The 19,869-nt window shown below is 37.5% G+C and overlaps 1 protein-coding gene across 2 annotated transcripts in view; it reads left to right on the forward strand.

Moving 5' to 3' along the window:
* Positions 1-19,869, forward strand: part of LOC127933594 (calsyntenin-2-like) — a 175,943-nt gene that overhangs the window by 101,118 nt on the left and 54,956 nt on the right. For both annotated transcript variants that reach the window (XM_052530680.1, XM_052530672.1), the window contains exons 3-4: positions 13,854-14,049; positions 17,173-17,381. In XM_052530680.1, coding sequence (XP_052386640.1) covers positions 13,854-14,049; positions 17,173-17,381 — 405 coding nt within the window. The remainder of the gene's footprint in view (positions 1-13,853; positions 14,050-17,172; positions 17,382-19,869) is intronic.

A 19,869-nucleotide genomic window follows, 5' to 3' on the forward strand; every position in this document is an offset into this window, starting at 1 on the left:
AATAAATAATGTAGTAGCTTAAATGTTTATTATTTGTTTTAACTACTTTACAAAAATAAATTATATACTAAGTGTATATACTACTATAGATATTTTATTCAATTAAACGTTCAATATTATGATGATGATGATTTAAATAATTATTTTAAAAAAAATATCTGTAGATATAGTATAACATAATTCTGTTTTGGTATTTCTTTGTTTTTTAAACAATGATCTTTATGTAATTCATAAGTGGAGGTCACAATAGACTATACAATTATTTTGCAATACTATCCTTATTATGTACATGAGCATTAATATGATACACTCCAGATCTTCAATTTTTAAATAGATTAACAATTTGCTCTACTTTAGAAAACAGTACTTTAGAAATCAAAATTTTGTAATTTACTCTTATACAGTGATTTGTGTATGTTTTAATATTCACAACACAATTCAGTTCTTTTGTGTCAGCTGATCTTGCATTTATGACCTCTTGTGGGTGAAACAATGGTACTCTATAAGATGCTGTCACATGGAGATAGCAGAGTGTGTGTGTGTGTGTGTGTGTGTGTGTGTGTGTGTGTGTGTTGGCTGTTGTAGCACACCAATAACCATAGGCCATAATTACATAGCAAAATATAAACATAGAAAAAAAGGCTCCACGGCTATTGTTTCATTTTAATTGCTACAGTGCTTTGAATTGTTCTATTAAGTGCGGACCCTGGCATGATGGAAATAATGGTTTAATCAGGGGCCATTTCCACCTCATCAAGAGAAATAAACCATTGGCAGAGGTCCAGTAATGTAGTCCCAGACTTTCATAGCTCAAGGCCTTTCTAAGTGTGTACACGCGAAAATTGAAGAGATGGATAAAGGGGCGATACAGAGAGAGAAGAGTAACTGATCTCTGAGGTGGTTTCTGTTGTCTGATTTGAAAGCATAGGACAGCAAAACATTGAAATTCAGAAGTTGGCACTTGCTATGTGGTTTGTCTGGCTTGATCAAGTTCCTCAGAGCTAGTTGTTTCTTGTCCTTGTCTCATCACTATGCTGTGGTGTCTTCCCCGTCTGCTTTGAATCTGACAGAGGTCATGGTCTTACCACCCGTAACATTCAGGCCCGGAGACTGTTGACATTGCCCCTTATGTTCGTGTAACAGTGTGTTCCAGACTCTCACACTTTTGTGAATATATACAAGTTTATAAATAGATTATTTTAATTAACATATCACTCATTGTTTTATTATCTTGAAGTGCTGGATCATCCAAAAATTAAAATTGAAAATAAAAGTAATTTAGTCGTTCAAAGTCTGTGTGAATTTCTTTCTCCAGTGGAACACAAAAGAAAATATGTTAAAAAAAAAAAAAAATTAAATAAAAAAATTAAACTTTAAAATAAAGTAAAATAAAAGTTGTTAAGAATTGTATGTTTTTACTGTATAATTGCTCAAATAAATACAACTGTAACAAGGAGTCAGAGGCGTTCAGATCCTTGTGCAGAATTTTATTAAGAGAATGGTAATACATGCAGAAATCAGGAACGGCGTCAGGTGTGTAACAAACGGAGGTCGGGGCAGGCAGCAGAGAATCAGAGTCGGTAACACAATCCAAGATCAGACACGGGAAAAACAAACACAAGGAAAAATGCTCTGAAATGCTAGACAGGCTAAACAAGACTTCGCAGTGAGTGAGAGTGATTGTACTGCTTTTATGTGTGTGTAAATGAGGTGCAGGTGTGGCAAGGAAATGGGCTGATGAATGAGGTGCAGGTGTGGCAAGGTGATTGTGATGCAATGACTCATGGGGAATGTAGTTCGGGTGTGGTGCAACAGTTTGAGAGGTGCTATTGTCCAAGTGACATCTGGTGGTTGATGGGTGGAATGGTCCTGAGTGGAGTGCCCTCAACTGAAGTTCATGGGCACTCCATCCAATGATCGTGACAACAACGTTGGAGCGCAACTTCGTTCAAAACCTGAAAAAAAATCTTAACAAACCCAAACATTTGACTGAATAAATATTTTAAAGAATTTAAATTTTTGGGTGATCTATCCCTTTAATGTCAATGGTATGAATATGGCTTTTAAATGTTGATATGATTTCTTACTCTCTTTCTCTGAAATATTTCGACAGATCATAGATGTTCAGTGATTCACAAATAAAAGGCCTGGGTAATTCATCTGGCATTTGAGAGCGAATAATGTCAAAGACAAAACCAAATGGAAGGTCACCTTTTAGAATAGGTTAAGTTGACTTTTTAAAGGTGTTGGCATGATAACATTAATATTTATTTAATTGGTATATGTTTTATGGTCCATTTGCAAGATATTGATTTTATTTGTGGTGGGTATTTAAGCATCTGTAATTTCAAAATCTTGTTGCTGTGGTGACTAGGGCTTTGTTTGTTGGTGGATTTACTGAACTGTGGGAAAGTGAGAGTGCTTACATGCATATGTTATGAGATCAGAGCCTATGTTTGGAGGTCTCTAAACCACATTTTAGCAAGTTCCCTGATTTAGTACCATAGAACCGGAATCATAAGAGAGCTGGATAATGGGTAGGGGGCACTATTTGGTCACAGAGCGAGATTCAAAACACCTGTTAGGACAAAGTACATCAGCAAGGGTAATATTAGATTGTATTAGATTGAATTAGCTTGCACAAAGCAAGCTACGTGCAAATGCAATTGTAATTCAGTGTGGAAGTAGAGTATTTTTAATTTAGTAGCAAAGGTCAGGGATGATAATGATGATGGTGATGGTAAGTCTGAGCTCAGAAAGAGGTCAGCTTTGAAGCAGTGACACCATTTGAATGAGGTTCGTCTGAACAGAAAATCAGAGTTTGTTCCACTGCTCATGGGAAAACATGGTTTTTGCACAGATATGGGGAAGCTATCAGAAGTTGCAACTAGTTTGTCGTGGGGAGTTGGAAATCATTCACTAACATGCAACTAACATCTGGAGCACCATGACCAAATCTGTACTTCCCAACATTGACAACTGAACCTCCAGACCTAAGTCTCCCAAGATGCTCCAAATATGTGCTTCTTGTCAAAGAATTAAAGTTCTATCAAAAAGGGAAATTCCGTCATCATTTACTTCATGTCACTCCAAACTTAACTTGTCATATTTTGCAGAACACAAAAGTAGATGAATGAATGGATGTCAATTTATCATGATTACCTTTCACCGATCATTTTCCAAGTGTATACATATTTAAATTGCAAATTTACTATATTTTCATACCAAATCAGATATTTGCAGATAATAGTTCTTACTTTTTTTTCATCATTTTTTCATCAATTTTCATCATACTCTATATTGTAATGTTGTGATACCTTCTTTATTTTTATTTTATGTAGTGTTTTAGATTTAGAAGTATTATCTAATTGTTTTCTGTGGAGTTGTTGGTTATTGGATTGGCTGTGATGGCCACAATGTTAATATTACTGCATCCATATATATATATGCTATGTTTACAGTCACAATTTGGCAGCCACCATGATTTTGCTGTATTAAAGCTCTGTTTGTTTTCTATCAAACCCACCCACACGCTCTTCTGTTTGGCTGTGATGTGTGATTTATTTTGTTGCATCTTGTAACCGTGTCGTGTCTGGTGTGGACAGACAAATAGCTTGTTGCTGTAATCTTAATGCGTACTGTTTAGTTTGGACACAGTGTTAAAGTGACTGTTGATGATGTGCCATTGTATTGTATTTTCCCAAACAGATATTTCTTAAATGATCCACTTGTTTTCAGAAGATAGACATTTTTTAAACTCCAAAAACTTGGATCAATTTAGTGGCCAGTAGAACATCCACCTCCATGTTTTAGCAGCTAAATAAAAAAATAGCAGATAGCTGTTTTAGCAGAGTTCACAGGGCATGAAGAGAAAGTTGTGTTTTGGCTAAGAAGAGGGTGACTGGTTAAAATAGACTTGTTTTATTGGCTGGCAGGTCTCTCGCAACTCATGGCACACAACGATGGCTGTTTGATCTTTCGAGTGGAACAGGCTGACATTGTGTTGTCACTGGGAAAGATAATGTCTAGGGAAGCGAGAATGGACAATGTAACTGTTTTAAATTGACTCACCCACTTCAAAACAAAAACACAGAGGTAAACATGAGTCACTAAAGCAGAACATGCTTGTGATTATTGTGCAAATGTGGTTCTGTTGTTTTAACGCTCTGAGTTTGACTTCTATTACCCAGCTTAACTGTTTATGTGCATCTTTAAGCAGGTTTTTTGGGTTTAGTCTTAAAAAATGTTCAGAGGGATTAACTGATACCGCAGTGAGACATTTATCACAGGGCTGTGTTAAGACAAGCATTAAGCATAAAAAATCTGGATTAGGATGATATCATAACATCTGCATATTATGAGTGCAAGGCTTAAACTCGGACTTGATGCAGTTAATAGTAATGCAGCTAGCATCCCATTTCCAATTACTTTGGAAAATAAGGAGGGGAATTTCCAACCAGTCATTACGTTTAAGTAAATGTTTTACACAACATGATTATTTCCCCTTAGGGGTCAATAAAGTCTTATTTTTCCCTCGTTCTCAAACCAGTTCAGCGCAGAGTAGCATAGGGATGAGCACACAGCAAAGCTTTATCACCTGTGGGAATTAAACGTTTACTTCAGAAATTATTTTACCTACTTTTCAGTCAGTGAGGGTTTTAGGCCTGTTGATTTATTGTATTTTTCATCAGCGGTGCCTAGGGTTGGGTACCGAAACTCGGTGCCAATATGGCACTGGTACCTAAGACATTTGGTATGCACTGAACCGAATAAGAACGCAGATTTCGGTGCCTCATTTCGGTGCCTCTTAAACGCCTGAGCGATCGATTGAAATATTTGTCCTGGTTCTCTGAAATGTACACAAAAAGCACAGGCATATTCATTTTTTTTTTTATTTTTTTTTTTATGGATGCTGTTTAGCCAAAAATATTTTTATGACATATATCAAAGTTTAGTACTTAAACATAGCGGTATAATGGTTTCACCCCAAACCATTATAAATGTCAACGTCAAAAGTCTAAATAGTACCCACTTAAACACATTGAACATTTAAATTAGCTTTCACAACTAGTTGTGCACTGTTTATTGTAGTTCTTCTCAGCTGAAAACCTGAGTCCCAGTGTGAGTGTCAACTGCCATTCCGGCAACCCCAGAGTGCTTTAACCTTTGACCGTGGACTTCCAGGAGGAAGGCCAGTTAACTGCATGCCAGGAGGTTCACATGTTGCCTTAAGGCTGGTGAAGCAGAGAATGAAAGGTGGGGCTCAGTCAAAGGTGGGGCTCATAGCTCAGTCAAGCTATGGCTTTACTTTTTGAATAATTAAATGGAGAGGACTGAGATCATCTAGAATGGGAGGTGGAGAAGCAAACAAACCTGACGGCCCAAGGGCCTAAATCTCTATTTATAGTCTTTGCTCTCCTGCCTCCATTCTGTTCTTCACACACTGTAAATCAATGAGATAAGCACTCTGGACTCTGGCTGTACACTGCTTCTTTTGCTGATACACTCTACTTCTTGCAAACTCACAGTCTCAACACCTTTCTCATTTTCTCTGGCTTTCTGAGGGATGAGAGAGTGTCACATTGACTTTCTGTGCACCACACTTTACTGTTGACTGAACTGCTGGGAACTGGACATTATAGGGATTAGCTCATCGAAAGCTGAAAATTTTGTTGTTATGGACACTGTTTTTATTTTTTTTTAAATAAAGTATCCTAATGTGTGTTTTCAGACCATAAAAATGAATCAATGCATTATTATACAGAATTCTTTAGTAATCTTAATTATTAGTATTATTGGTTCAATATTTTTTTTTCTGTCACATCATGCACAAATGTATTATTAATGTTGTTGTTTTTTTGCTATACTATATTTATTTCATCAATATAATTCATATAATAATTTTGTCAATATTTCAATAATAATACTGCAAATTGTCTCTCCAATTATATTTATGTCAGCATATTTTTGAAAGTAATTATGAATCATTCCAAATGAATCAAATTGGATGATTGCATGGATGTTAAAGAGCATTAATTAATTCTCTACAGGCTTTTTAAATGTCACGGTCTTAGCAATATGAGTTGACAACTGCTTCATCAGCTAGACAAACACCAAACCAGCACTTAGTAAAGATTCAAACCTATATAACTTAAAAGGAACATAATCGATGAGTGTGAAACTTGTCCTTGGTTGGGGAGCACCAGGTCTGATTAATTCTGTGACCCCTTTTTAAGCTATAATGAAAGTAAGTACAGCATTGTCAATTAGACATTGTATTTCCTAAGAGCCTTGCAAAAAACCCAAGGAATCCGTTTTATCCATTCGGTGCCTCTCTGTGCTTTCAGTAATTTAGAGGCTGAGCAACAAAAGGTTGTTTTACTTGTTTTTGAAAGCACAGTTTGCTACATAAATTATTATGGTGGAACTTAATGAGATCAATTAAGATAATTACATCCCTTCATTACCAAAGCTTCAGGAAAATTATGAATTTTCTTTACATCACTCTGTTTTTTTCTTGATTATTAAGGCAGGAGTAAAAAATGGCCATAGCGAGCCAATGTTTATTAGCCAAAGGATCAAATAGATGACTTTGCTATCGCCCTGAATGCAATGAGGTATTCTTTTATCATAATGAAAAAGCCTTTATGAGTGCACTGAATCCTCCAGTGTTGCTTTATAATAGGCACCTTTGGGATTCGTAGTGTGTCATAAACATTAGGTCAGTACTTTCCACCAAGACTTTTCTTGTCAAAGAAAGAAAGATTCATTTTGCCAGGCCATTTCACTGGCTACTCTTTCCCCTCTGAATGTCAAATGCAAGCACTCCTCCCAAATGTTCAGCCATATGCGCTCTCTTACATGACATTCTCTGCTAAATGACCTTTGCTAGAGCTTACAGTGATACTGTATGAATTGGACTGAACAGTAAATGTGAGATTCTCTTTAAGTTTTTCTCTATGTCCTTTGTTTTAGGATCAAGGTTTTTAGCCAGAGATACATGATCCAAAATGTATTTGGACACTTAATCCAAGTAAATGGGATAAATGCATTATATATATATATATATATATATATATATATATATATATAATGACATTTATTCATTCAACAACTACTTTTTTATATATGTATAGGGGGTGCTTTTTTGCTCTGTTTATCAGAAAACCTCAATCAATTATATTAGATCTGTCAAATGATCCATATAATTACATTTTGCCGAAAGAAGCATGGTATTTCATTCTTTCATTCTGTGCTGTTCAGCCTTCATCTTTCTGTGTGTGTGTCAATGGATTTCGATCAAAGCGGCTTGTGTGCTGTAAATCAATGTTAAACTATGTGGATATGCCAGCACTAAAAATGACTAATGATTTGATGTGCACTGGTCCATCCTCAGGCTCACTTCACACACTTGATAGGGCCATTACCCCATCCAGACATAGATATATGCACACTTAGGGCTTGGAGAGAGATGAAAGAGGTGAACGGCGTTGGAGAGAAGTGAAGGAGGGAAGAGTGGCTCTCAACAACACCTCAACCACACATGCATGGCGAGGAGCATTATTGAGTGAGCATGTGTGTCTGTGTGTGAGTTTAATAGAAAGAGAGGACAGAGAATGAAAGGGGTGGGTTGGCAGAGAGAAAATCATTAGCAAAGAATGTAATCCAGAGAGTAATTAAAGAAAGGGAAGATGGGGCCGGCCAAGTGTATCTCTAAAGAGTCGAATGAATCAAGGCTTTGACTATTGATGGTTTGTGTGAACAGGGTTTTAATCAACCCCAACCCATATCAGCTCATGCTATAAGTAGATGAAAATATATCAAAAAGCTAATATGAATATGCAGTATGTTGGGAAAGTATGAGGGTACATTTATGTCTTGAATAGGGTTCATTGTTCCAAAAACAACATTTAGTGAAGAACAGATATATGTGTGTGTGTGTGTGTGTTTGTGTGTGTGTGTGTGTGTGTGTGTGTGTGTGTGGGTGTGTGTGTGTGTGCGTGGGTGTGTGTGTGATAGTGTTGAGTCACTCTATTATTGCCAAATAAACCCACACATAGTGATAAAGACCCTGACACAAAACTGCTAAGTCTTGCTGTATCATTCTGAAGGTGGTTGTTTTATTTTGCTGTAGACTGTTACTTAAAATTGTAACTAAATAAATGCATATAAATCATTGATTTAAATTGAAGCGTTTTTATTATCCTAAAAGTACGGGATCTGCATGATTTAATTGAAACGTCTCGGGATACACATGCAATGATGGTTCCCCGAGAGGGAACGAGACGCTGCATGCTTTAATGGACACTTTGGAAACGACCGCCAGCAGGACCTGTGTCTGAATCGTGGTGATAAGCTCAGATGTATAAGAGGGTGCCTGCCGAACACGTCACTGACTTGGTTGTCTGAAGGAGATGTTACCTGCTTGACAAAAGGGTTGCTATTTTTATTTTTTTATTTTTTTTTACAACAAAACCCTCCCAATTGGTACTTATAACTATTCCAAACTAACTGTTTTAGTTTCTAACTGGTGGGGGGGGGGGGGGGTGCTGAAAATACATGTTGTTAGGGTCTCTTCAATCTGCGGCAACAGGGATGAAGTAGCCCATAAACCACGGACTTGGCAACACTGTGACGGATACAAAGGACATGAGCAGTTTTGCAATGTGACCACAGCAGTTTGACGTTGTCTAATTTGGCACAGTCTCCAGTAGTAAGGCTTTCCTTTGTGTATACATATCCTTGCAAGTATAAATTTTAGCTGTAGTATTGTTAAATTTTATATTTAATTGTCACCCTCCTACTGTTAGATGAAATTTACGCCCCTGTCCACAACCTTCGGGTTTCAAGCCCGACTCGCTAACCATTAGGCCACGATTGCCCCCAAATTATTACAGTTCAAATTATTTTAGAAATGTACAGTATATGTACTGACAGTGATTTTACTCAAGAAAGCGAGTGGAAGACATCCATTTTGAGACCTTTAAGAATCGTCATTTGGGGATCGGACCATGCCAACGTCAATGAACAGCTGAATTATAAGAAAATGTGCAGAAATGCAGTAAAATGCAGGGCCTAGCAATGGGAGTGGCAACAGTAAAGCTCACATTTCCCTCCACGATACAGCAGCTGTTAGCAACCAACAGTGCAGCATCCTGGCAACCTTCAGCAGTTACATTTCCATGCAAAATTCTGTTTCTTTATGTGGAGCATTGTGCTTAGTCTTGTTTGACCTTGAAGTTGAAGAGCAAAGCTTTATAATGTGTATTGAGTAAAGTAAGTAGATAATGATTGAACAGATGCTTGGCTGGATGTGTCTGTTTTTATACAAGCTAACAAGGCTGAACTTCAAAACCAGACTCGCACAGATCTCACTGAAGATGAATTTACTGGGAATATTGATTTGAACTACTCAAAGGTGAGGATTTAGATGTTTCCAGCAGTTCGTCATGAAATACTAAAAATCCAGTTTGAGCTATTATTTGAGATTCTTATTAGGCCTGACTGTGTGTTTACACAAATAGTAATCAAAGTGTAATCAGTCTTTGCTTTTTGACCTGGTAGCTTTTCTGTACCACTGTGCCACCTGAAAGTTTGGTTTTAGTTGCCTCAATATAACAAATAGCATCTGTGATAATGGCGAAGAACTGCAGTCAGCTGTCGCATGACTCAGCCATTATAATCTCCAGTCTGTCTCTGGCTGAGTCCCATACAACACATCAAATCTGTGCTCCTTCCAAATTTGAAACAGGGAAATGAATTGGTTTACGAGATGGAGGTCATCCAGGTCTCTGGAGTTTACCACTCATGCTCCTTGTAAACCACCCCACTACAAATGCATTTCTACAGTAAGCAGTACAGATATTACATGGATGATTTCATTCATTAATCTCAAATTGGCTTACCCAGAACTCCCTTCTTTACACTCCCAGAGCTGATGTGAGGTGGTATTAAAAACATGCCACATCTGTCGGCCCCGATTTAATACTTCCTTTAACACTTTCAAAGGGGAACTCCAAAGAGTTTAGACTCGGCGGAGCTCGGCACATGATTACAGACCTCTGCGCTGGTGGAGCAGGAGGAGATGCTGCTGTTTTCAAGCTGTCATCGAGAGACGTGATGTAAATAAGCTCACGGTTTCCCTCCATCATTACCCTGTACATGTACATCTGCATTGCCATCACTTCCTGTGCTGTGCGGTTTGACCCTTTTGCTCTTTCTCCAGTTGAATCTGGAAAATGCATTTGCAGCAGCAGAGCGGAAAATGGGTTTACCCGAGACTCCCAAGTGGAATTATTATTATTAGATTTTTTCTGTGCATATGCATTGTGATCATTGTTACTCTAATATAATGTTCTTTCCCGTTTGTGTTACGACTGATCTCATATAGTCATCCAAAATGATAGCAGAACTGCAAATCTCATATCTGTATGTGCTGCTGGCCACTTTATGTTTGATTTCTGCCGCCGTCCTGCTCCATTGTGCTACACGTTTAATTTTGATAAAGCATCGTGGGGCTTATAGAAAGGGGAAATTTAAACGGCAAGCACTGAGGGAGTAGAGAGATTTTCGAGCAGAGAATCAGATCTGCTTGAAAAGAAGAGGAAAAAAAGAAAATGAAAAAAAAAAAAAGAAATTGATAGAGAATGGAAAGGTGAGAGAAAAGTTAGCCTTATCTGTCCGCAGCAGCAGGCTTGAGCACACAGCGTAACGGCACGTCGTTGTTTGCTCCGGAGTCCTGCCGGGGTTTAAGTGATATCAGCTGTCTCAGGGTCAGCGTTCCGGTGCTTTTTTGTGGTCATTTTCTAAATCCCTAAATGAGTCAGTATGGCCAGATAGAAGCACTGCCAAGAAAGGACCAGTGAACAGATACAGTGGCAAGACAATGTCTTTTCTTGTGGTCTCAGAATTGTTGTGGTGTCAACAGATTGTGCGTCAACATTATCTGTGATTGTGTGGACAGAACTGCACTGCGGGTGACTACACTGCAGTCTGAAGAAGAAATTGTTTGCAAGGCTACAGCAAAATTTAAAGTGAAGTGAACACAGTCTAAAATGACACAGTCTAATGTCAGTAATCAGCCTCCAACTTCAGCAAATATCACAATTCAAGTGTAAATGTAGCCATGGTACCATGGCTCTGAAATTCATTTAGTTTTATTTATTTACATTTCATTTATTTTATTTAAAAAAAAATAATCAATTTAATAACCACAAAATATACTACCAACCCTTAAAAAATAAATAATAATAAAAAAAAACCTTTACCATAACAAAGTGATAATATCTGTTGCAAGTATAATGATACCATTGTAGCAGAAATGAGTCAAATCAGACAAATCAAAGAGTCTATCAGAGCTGTGTGCATTGAAACATGAGCTGAATTCCTCAGGAAGTCATAAATCAGTTCTAGTGCCACAGGAACCAAACAAGATAACCAACCAACCAACTTGTTCACACAACAGCTTTCAACATTAACACCAATAGAACAATTATTGACAATTTTAATTCAAAGAAGAGATTGTCAAATTTATTGTTCGTGATTGGAATGCAACGCTGGACATCACATGTAAACCCAGGAGATCAAGTTAAATACTTGCATTGACTTCCCCCCCCAGCCAGTGAAACCAGACTGAAATTCCTAAGGGGGAAGGGCTTTAAACCTTTGTCTTCACAGAAAAGTCCCTTTGCCAGAGAATGGCAAAGAAACTGCTTTTTATACATTATATATGGACCAGAATGAACTCAAAAAAGACTTATGAATGAATCATTCCATTGCTTAACTCCATATTCATTTACGTGTAACCCACACATTTGACTATCATGTATAATCACTTATTGTGTATGTCTTTTGATAACTATAGGATACCTAGTCATGTCTAGTATTCAAATAATCGCATTTTCTTGCTTGATATTGTCCTGACAATCATTTATTTGTAAAATATATCATAATCATGTTATAGGAATCATGTCCAAAATTAGACCCTGTGAGGCAAGAACCACATGCTTGGTAAGATAAACAAATGATTTATGATACCCACCCCAAGAACATATCTGATTGGTCAAGGCAACATTTGAGGGGTGGCCAACAGGAAGTTTTAAATACTTTGGACACGATGTAATTTGTTTTTTAGTCATGCCTTGCTTTTAGTCTGCCTGCTGCTATTAGCCATGTCGGCTTTTAGTCGGCTTTTAGTTCTAGTCTAGCTGCTGCTATCAGTCATGCCTGCTCTTAGCTTTTAGCTTGTAGCTTTGCTACCTAGCTTTAGCTATAAGCATCTAGCCATGCGGTTAGTCGTCATTGTTCTTTGAGCGCGGTTCCAGCGTGCCTGCCTACTGCTGCTACTATGAGAAGGAACACAACCTAGTCTCGTCAAACTTTATTTCTTTTCTTTTCCGTTTGAGAGTTTCGTGTTCTGAGTTAAGTTTTGTAACGTCAAGTCTCCAACGCCTGACCTCGGATGCCCGTTCAACTTCGACCAGCGCACACGACTCTGCACTGTCAGCCAACGCCCAACAACCACGGGCTTCCCAAGACGTCACTTCACTACTGAACTTCCAGCCAATCAGCGACACCGGGATACCCCTTTCAACGGGAGTCCCTTTCACAGGAAACTAAGGCAACGTATCCCCAGATATTTGTTGTACTGGTGTATCTAATATAATTTTAGTCACATTGAGGAACTCAATGCAAAGGCTAATTACGTGATTGATGGTTGTTCATGTCTATGCAATTTAACGTATTGCTGTAAACTTGGGATTACATATTTCCATTCTCTTAAACTCATCTTTCCCTAACTTTCGACCTTCCTGCAACTTGTGTGAATGTGTGTGTGCGTGCGTTTATGTGTTTGATTAGTTTACATGTCTTAGATTTATCTAATAAAGCCTTATTCATATTGAAAAGAGAAGTATCTTGTGTTTTGTGCTTACAAGTTAATGTCTTAAACTGCCGATCTTGTTACTGTGCTAATTGATAGTGTTTTCACTATAGTTTGGATATTAGTATCCAGCGCAGATTTGATGTTAAACGGCTCGTTCACTGAATCGCAGGCGCGTCTCCGTGAACAGCCGTGAAACAGTGATTCTGTTCAAATTCCCTTTAAAATCTTAAATGATTCCCTTTGAGCTAAATTGACCTGTTTCCCTTACACCATCGCAGTGAAGTTATTTTCTTTTACAAAAAATAGCATAGCATAACCACAAAGTATACTCTAAACAGCTCCACTAAATAAAAATACTATACGTGTATAGTATATATAATGGTATTAGTTTGGTATTTTAATACTTTGATACCATGCTAATGAAATTCATGTACCTTGATTTGATTTGATTATTTTATGCCATGTAGTAGGACATAGTAATTCAAATTTGAATGTATATTACAAACTAATTATTGCTAATTTGAAAGAAATTGATTGCTTACAATTAGTATGGCTTGGTGAAAAGACATCTTGTCACTATTATTTTTTGTCTATAGTGCATTTTATTGTAACAATTTCTTCTCAGGTGGGGTGGGCTGCTTGAGAACGAGAGCAGGGCTATCGGTACACACAGTCATTACCACATTCAAAACACTGCACTTGAGCACTCTGCTTTCTTGCACAATGTGATTCCAGCTCTGCGATGAGGCAATTACACGAGCAGACAGTTATTCTTCCTCTCGCAGCACGAATAGATTCAGTTCTAACGGCACACCATGTCCTGTATATTACTGTTCCAGGGTTGGGGGGCCCGGCCTGCTGGGTGAAAGTTATAGCAATGATAGCTTGTAGAGATGCAGGTGGAAAAAAGAAAGTAATTTGTGTGTTTCCGCAGCTGCTCATTCTGCCTCCTGTGTCTTGTTTCTTTCAGGAGAGATCTGTGCATTTAAGATTCATGGGCTGGAGGCCCCATTTGAAGCTGAGGTTTTGAACAGGACATCTGGTGAAGGGGTGCTGAGGGCCCGGGGTCCCATAGACTGTGAGCAGCAGAAGGAATACACCTTCATCATCCAGGCCTACGACTGTGGAGCCACCCCAAGTGGAGCCAACTGGAAAAAGAGCCACAAGTAAGTAGAAAGACTTTGGTTGATCCTGTTTGGTGTAGTTTAGTTCAGATCAGACTGAAGTCCACTGATGGTCTGTGAAGGATCTGCAAGTTGATTGAATTTTGTTGTTGTTGTTTTTATGGTTTTGTTTTTGTTTTTGTAAAAATTACATGAGAAGAAGTACCCAGGTTTAATTTGACTAATTAGCTCATGACAGTGATTTTAACTGTTTAAAGGAAATTAAAGGTTTCACTTACATAACTCAGTTGTGCATAAGTTAATAATCTGATTATTTTGATTAATAAATTGATTAAAGAAGCACTCCAGTTAAATTACTAAAAAAATTCAGAGCAAAACAGCAGTAAAGCTAAATTAAGGATTGGGGACTCAAGACTCTTAAAAAAAAAATGACGTTCGGGGTGTTATGTGGTCCACAATTTTTATTTGACTCTTGAAGTGTTAGGTCACATGGGAAATTTTGGTCTAGTGGTTCAAGCACTGTTGGTCATTTGGGATAACATCTACAAGACTCTTAGTAGAAGTTGCAGGGTCTGGTGTTCTGCTGTGCAAATTATCAGTTTGTTTAATTTCATCATTTCATTATTGCATTTTAAAAGCAGAATGAAGCTTTGCCACATTTTTGGAAGCTTTTGAGGCAGAAGAGTCCAGAGGAAACCAACTGCTATGCTGACAGCTCACCAACCTAAACCATTGTCTCAATTTGGAGTAATTTTCTGGTTATTATTTTTCATGTATTTTATTTCTTTTTTATTAATGTATTAGTAATTTGCTAAGAGACACGTGACAAATGAAAGCAATGTCTGTTCTAAAAACGGCATAAAACAAAAAATGGAATCATTGCAGTTACCATTTCTACAAGAACGATGATTTGTGGTGTTATTGTTAAAACCATGGGTCATTTTCGTAAGAGAACCTTAAAGTGATAAACGGGCCTTGTTTTACCTAAATGATTTATAATTTATTTTAATATATATAAAAAATGTCAAAAGTGTGCATTGTAGCTGACACCTAAATGAAAACATTACAATTGTTTTATTACTGCAAGTCTTTCTCCTTAAATGGTTTTGATTTTCAAATTTGCATTTTGAGCCCATGTGAAAAAGTAGCATAATGTACATATGATTTACAATTTATTTGAATAAATAAACACAGTTGTTTTTATGAATGGAAGTCATTCTCCTCAAATGCTACTGATGTAAGAAAAGTGTATTCCAATATTGCATGTAACTTTAGAGACGGTCTCTAAATTTGAGACTCGAACGTCCAACGTCAAGCCAACTTTAAGGCGTTTTTTTTTTTTTTTTTTTACTTTATTTTAATTTTTTTTCTCTGCGCTGGATTGCTGATGTCCTTTACCTGGGCATAGATGTGAGAATGGCGCAGGTTTTTTTTTTTTTGAGCAATTGGGATGGTGCCCCCTCTGGGAGTTGGTGCCCTATGCAGACTGCGTACTCTGCGTATAGGGAGCAGCGGTACTGATTCTTTTGCTCGCTCTCTTTCCCTGGTTCCTTTTTCTTTCTCTGTTCCTGGTGGCACTCCAGGATATGAGTTGGCTACAGACACACATACACACTCATGTGCTTACACACATTTCTACACACCCAGCCCTGGCTGGCCCTGCATTGATGACCAAACATCAAGATGTTTACAAAGTTGCCGGAAACTCCGTACGTGCCCGACAATCTCTCTTACAATAGCAGCTCGCTGCAGCTGTAACACAGCTCTGATGAAGTGCAGGAGAGAGCCATGCTTGAGGCACCCACTGCTGTGAGAGAGAGAGAGAGATGAAGAAGTGCTTTTGATTTCACAGCTTTGGTCGTTCTGATGAATGTCTCTTGACACTGTGATGCTGAGGGGTGTGTGTGAATGCGTGCATGCAAGAGAGATCACCAAGTACAGGATCTCAGCAGGATAATCTAAATGAAGGTCCCATTAACTTAATGTCTTTATTTAGGAAGATGTAGGAAAACACATGAATTTATGTTTCTGTCAAGGAAGGTCACCAGTGGTTTGAGTGAACGGCAGACACTGAGCAGGACATCTTTAAGATTTTATGTGAGCTCTGTGTACCACACTGCAACTTTCTCAGCCCCTTTTCAGGCTAGTTACCATACAATTATTTGGGGTTGGAAAGGAGTGACATGTCCATTTTATTTAGTTTTTACATTTATTTTCAATATGCTGATGCCTATTGTTTCGACACGTAATGGCAAAAGCAAATGATCACAGTTCTTCAAGAGGAAGAGAACCACTCCATGTACAATAAAACAATTTAATAGGCAATGAACATGACAGCAATCTTCATTTCATGTGTGATGTGATCAATTTCTTTTAAAAAACTGAATTAAATGAATAAGATTACAACATAGGTTATGCATATGTATACAGTATGTACAGCATAATTGCATTTGTTTAGTTTGACTAATTTCCACAATTCTCGAGTTAAATCTTAACTGCATCCTCAGCCTACATTCATTTGTTTTTCAGTGTGAATGGTCAGATTCATTCTAAATGAAATGAATTACTTAGCAATGTTTGTATTTGCAGACATATTGCAGGCAAAGCTTCATCTGTGTGTGTGTCGGTTTGCTGAATGCAGCTTGATAAACAACAGCTTAATGTTTGATGAGTAATTTCATTGTGATGAAACATCAGGAAGGTAAACCAAGCCGTCTATTCTGCCTGCTGCACGACAGAGTAGTCTTGTTATCAAGTAAACATATTAAAAATCCTTTACCAGGACATTTTTACAGCAATTTTTAGCAATTTATTTGTGGGTTTTGATTAGTTTTCCACTTTTTTTCTTTGGTAATTTCCCCAGACATGGTACAGACAGTTTTTTCTTTCATGTGACACACATGTCTTTTTTTTTTTTCGCAATGTAAATTTATACAGTCAGTCCAGCCTTGTGTGGTTTCAGTACAGTGCTCAGAGATGAACTTCTTTCTGTCTTCATTAATTTCTCTAAGGTGTAAAGCTATTTGCAATTTAGTCGCACAGTTCAGAGGTGTAATATCTGTGTGTCTAAGGTCTGTTGGCACCTCTGTTCTATAAAATGAATAAACTCTTCTGTTCCTCACCCTGATTGGTTGTTCTCTGTCTGTCCCTCTGGTTCTGTTGCAGGGCGGTGGTTCATATCCAGGTGGATGATGTAAATGAGTTCTCCCCAGTGTTCAGGGAGCCTTTATACCATGCCACTGTTACTGAGGGCAAGATCTATGACAGCATTCTGCAAGTTGAGGCCTGGGATCAGGATTGCTCTCCGCAGTACAGCCAAATCTGCAACTATGAGATCGTTACACAGGATACACCTTTTGCTATTGATCGAAATGGTAAGTCTTAGATTCAGGCATGTGTGAAAGAACACAGAAGTTGGATGTACTGTAAAGTGTCAGTGTACTGAAGTGTACTGTAAAATCAGATGAAGTATAGACTTCATGTAGTATCTTTCCAGAAGTACATAAAATTTTTTGCAAAGAAATGTATAATAATGGTACACTTCTTCATTAAATATGTTTAGTGAATTTTTGTTTTTCCGTTTGATTTTTATTTTATTTTTTTTCCTCAGACACAATTAAGTGTCAATTAAGCTTTACAGCATACTAGATTCAGGTAAACAGCAATGTATACACTCATGGTGTCAAAAAGTATGCATTAATATTATAATACTGTTTTTGATCAAGTAAATACAGTCTTGATGAGCGTAAAAGCCTTTCAATTATTATTATTTATTTTTTTGCATTGAATAGAGGGAATGTTGAACAAGTTCACAGATCATTAAAAATGGTTATAATTAAATATAATTATATATACTTTATAGAAAAAAAGTTTTAAAGAAGACTAGTCGCGCTCTATTAATAAATATTTTATTTTAGACCTTCAAAGTAAAGAGTAAGACATAAAATTATGTTTCTTTATGTTTGTTTGATTTTGTTCCTTAAACACGTTTTTTTTAGTAGGAGTACATGTATTTACTTTCAATATTACTTTTTACAAAATCTCCAAAATATTACTTGAGTAGTCATTTAGTTAATATTTAAATTTTTTATTACTTGAGTAGTCATTATATGAATAGTGTGAAAGTAATCAAGACAAACCAATCATTTTCTCACTTTTGCACTTCACCTGTGAGTTCTCTCTTGGGTGAAGATGATTGAATTTGATTTGTTTTAGCTTTGGTTTTCTGTATTCATCATTCACAAGTGCAGAATTGATGTCTTATTTGGTTATCGATGAATGCATGAGTGAATTAAACGGCTCATTGGTCAGCTGGACAGTCAATGTTTGACACTTCTGGACATGTCAGAGATGACTCTGAGGTGCTGGAGCGACCCGGGGCTCACGGATCACATCACCACGCTGCCACAGATCAGACACCCGTCTCTCCGCTGTGGCTGTCTGCCTCCCTCTCATGTTCTCTGGTGCGATGTCAGCTGTCTCGAAGAGCAGCGGTCTCTTTTAGGGGCTCACGTCGAACTTAGAGCTCCTGTCTCATTCACTTCCTCTTGCCGCTTTGGGCCCTGCCAGTGTCTGCAGTGTGACTGGCATTGACATTGTTTGGTTAGTGCCAAGTGAGCACTGAGTGATGCATGGGCCACCCCAGTGGATTTTGTTCTGAGGGCTTTTGGCTCCATCATTTATTGTGGATCAGAGGGCAGAGTGAGTTATTAAATACAACAGGCCCACTGGCACTGTGTTCTCTGGTCCAGAGAGAAGAGGAGGAAGAGGAGGGGATGTAAAGAATGAGATCGGGAGAACTGCAGAGGGAATGCTAAATAGTTTGAGTACAGAAACACTAACTAATTACGACAAATAATTACGTTAGGTAGGAGGAAGAAAGGTTGGTTTGTGTTGGTGGCGGTACCACATGATTCATTTTGAAACCTGAGGTAATTTACTAAAGATCTTGTGCGAGATTTCAAAACCCTTGATAGTTTTTGTGCACCAAAGAACTATGAGCGGAAAATATTTCTGAGCATAGTCTGTGCGAATGAAACGAGACACAAAGAGGCAATATTTGACTCAGGCATTTTATTTGAATGGAATTTGTTGCGAGAAAAGAAGAGTGATAGATAGGAATAGGAAGATAGACAGAAATAATAAAAACAGAGGAAAAAAACGTGAGATGGGAATGTGAGAAATAAGAGATATCAGGGGGTTTTAGATTGAATTTTTCACCATCAGCAGCATATAAATGCTGGAGGCCATTAAATGTGTGCTCTTTGTTCTTTATGCTTTTATTCTGAGAGAACACAAATTCAAACACACGCTGAGGCACATGCTTAAAGTTTCAATCTGAAGTGTAATGCCTATTCAAACTGAGTCACGCGCCCCCTCAGATTGTGAATGCAACTTTCAAAATATTCTAAATACATTTGGAATAAAGAAAAGTGTGGCAGAATTCACTTGTCTAAACTGTCTAAATCATTCCAATCTAATTGTACATTTCCCATATTATCTGCTTTAAACTGAAAATTCTATTAGCAACCCACATTACTTTTTTTTTCTTTTTTTTTCTCTGTGGAACACAAAAGAAGACATTTCAAAGTATGTTTAACCATTTTTGCCTCTACAATAAAAGTTAATGGGGTTCAAAACAACATTGGACCCCATTAACTTTCAATGTATGGACAAAAACATTGAGGGATATTTCAAAATATTACTTTTGTTCCTCAAAAAAGAGCCATAAAAGTTTATAATGACATAAGAGTGAGTAATTGCAGTTTTCATTTTTCATTTTTAAGTTTTGGGAAAACTTCTATATAGCTTTAAGATGCTAAATGCATGGTGCTGTTTGCTTGGTTTATGCAAAAATAGATA

The sequence above is a fragment of the Carassius gibelio genome, chromosome A2 (genome assembly GCF_023724105.1).
Source record: "Carassius gibelio isolate Cgi1373 ecotype wild population from Czech Republic chromosome A2, carGib1.2-hapl.c, whole genome shotgun sequence".
NCBI lineage: Eukaryota > Metazoa > Chordata > Actinopteri > Cypriniformes > Cyprinidae > Carassius > Carassius gibelio.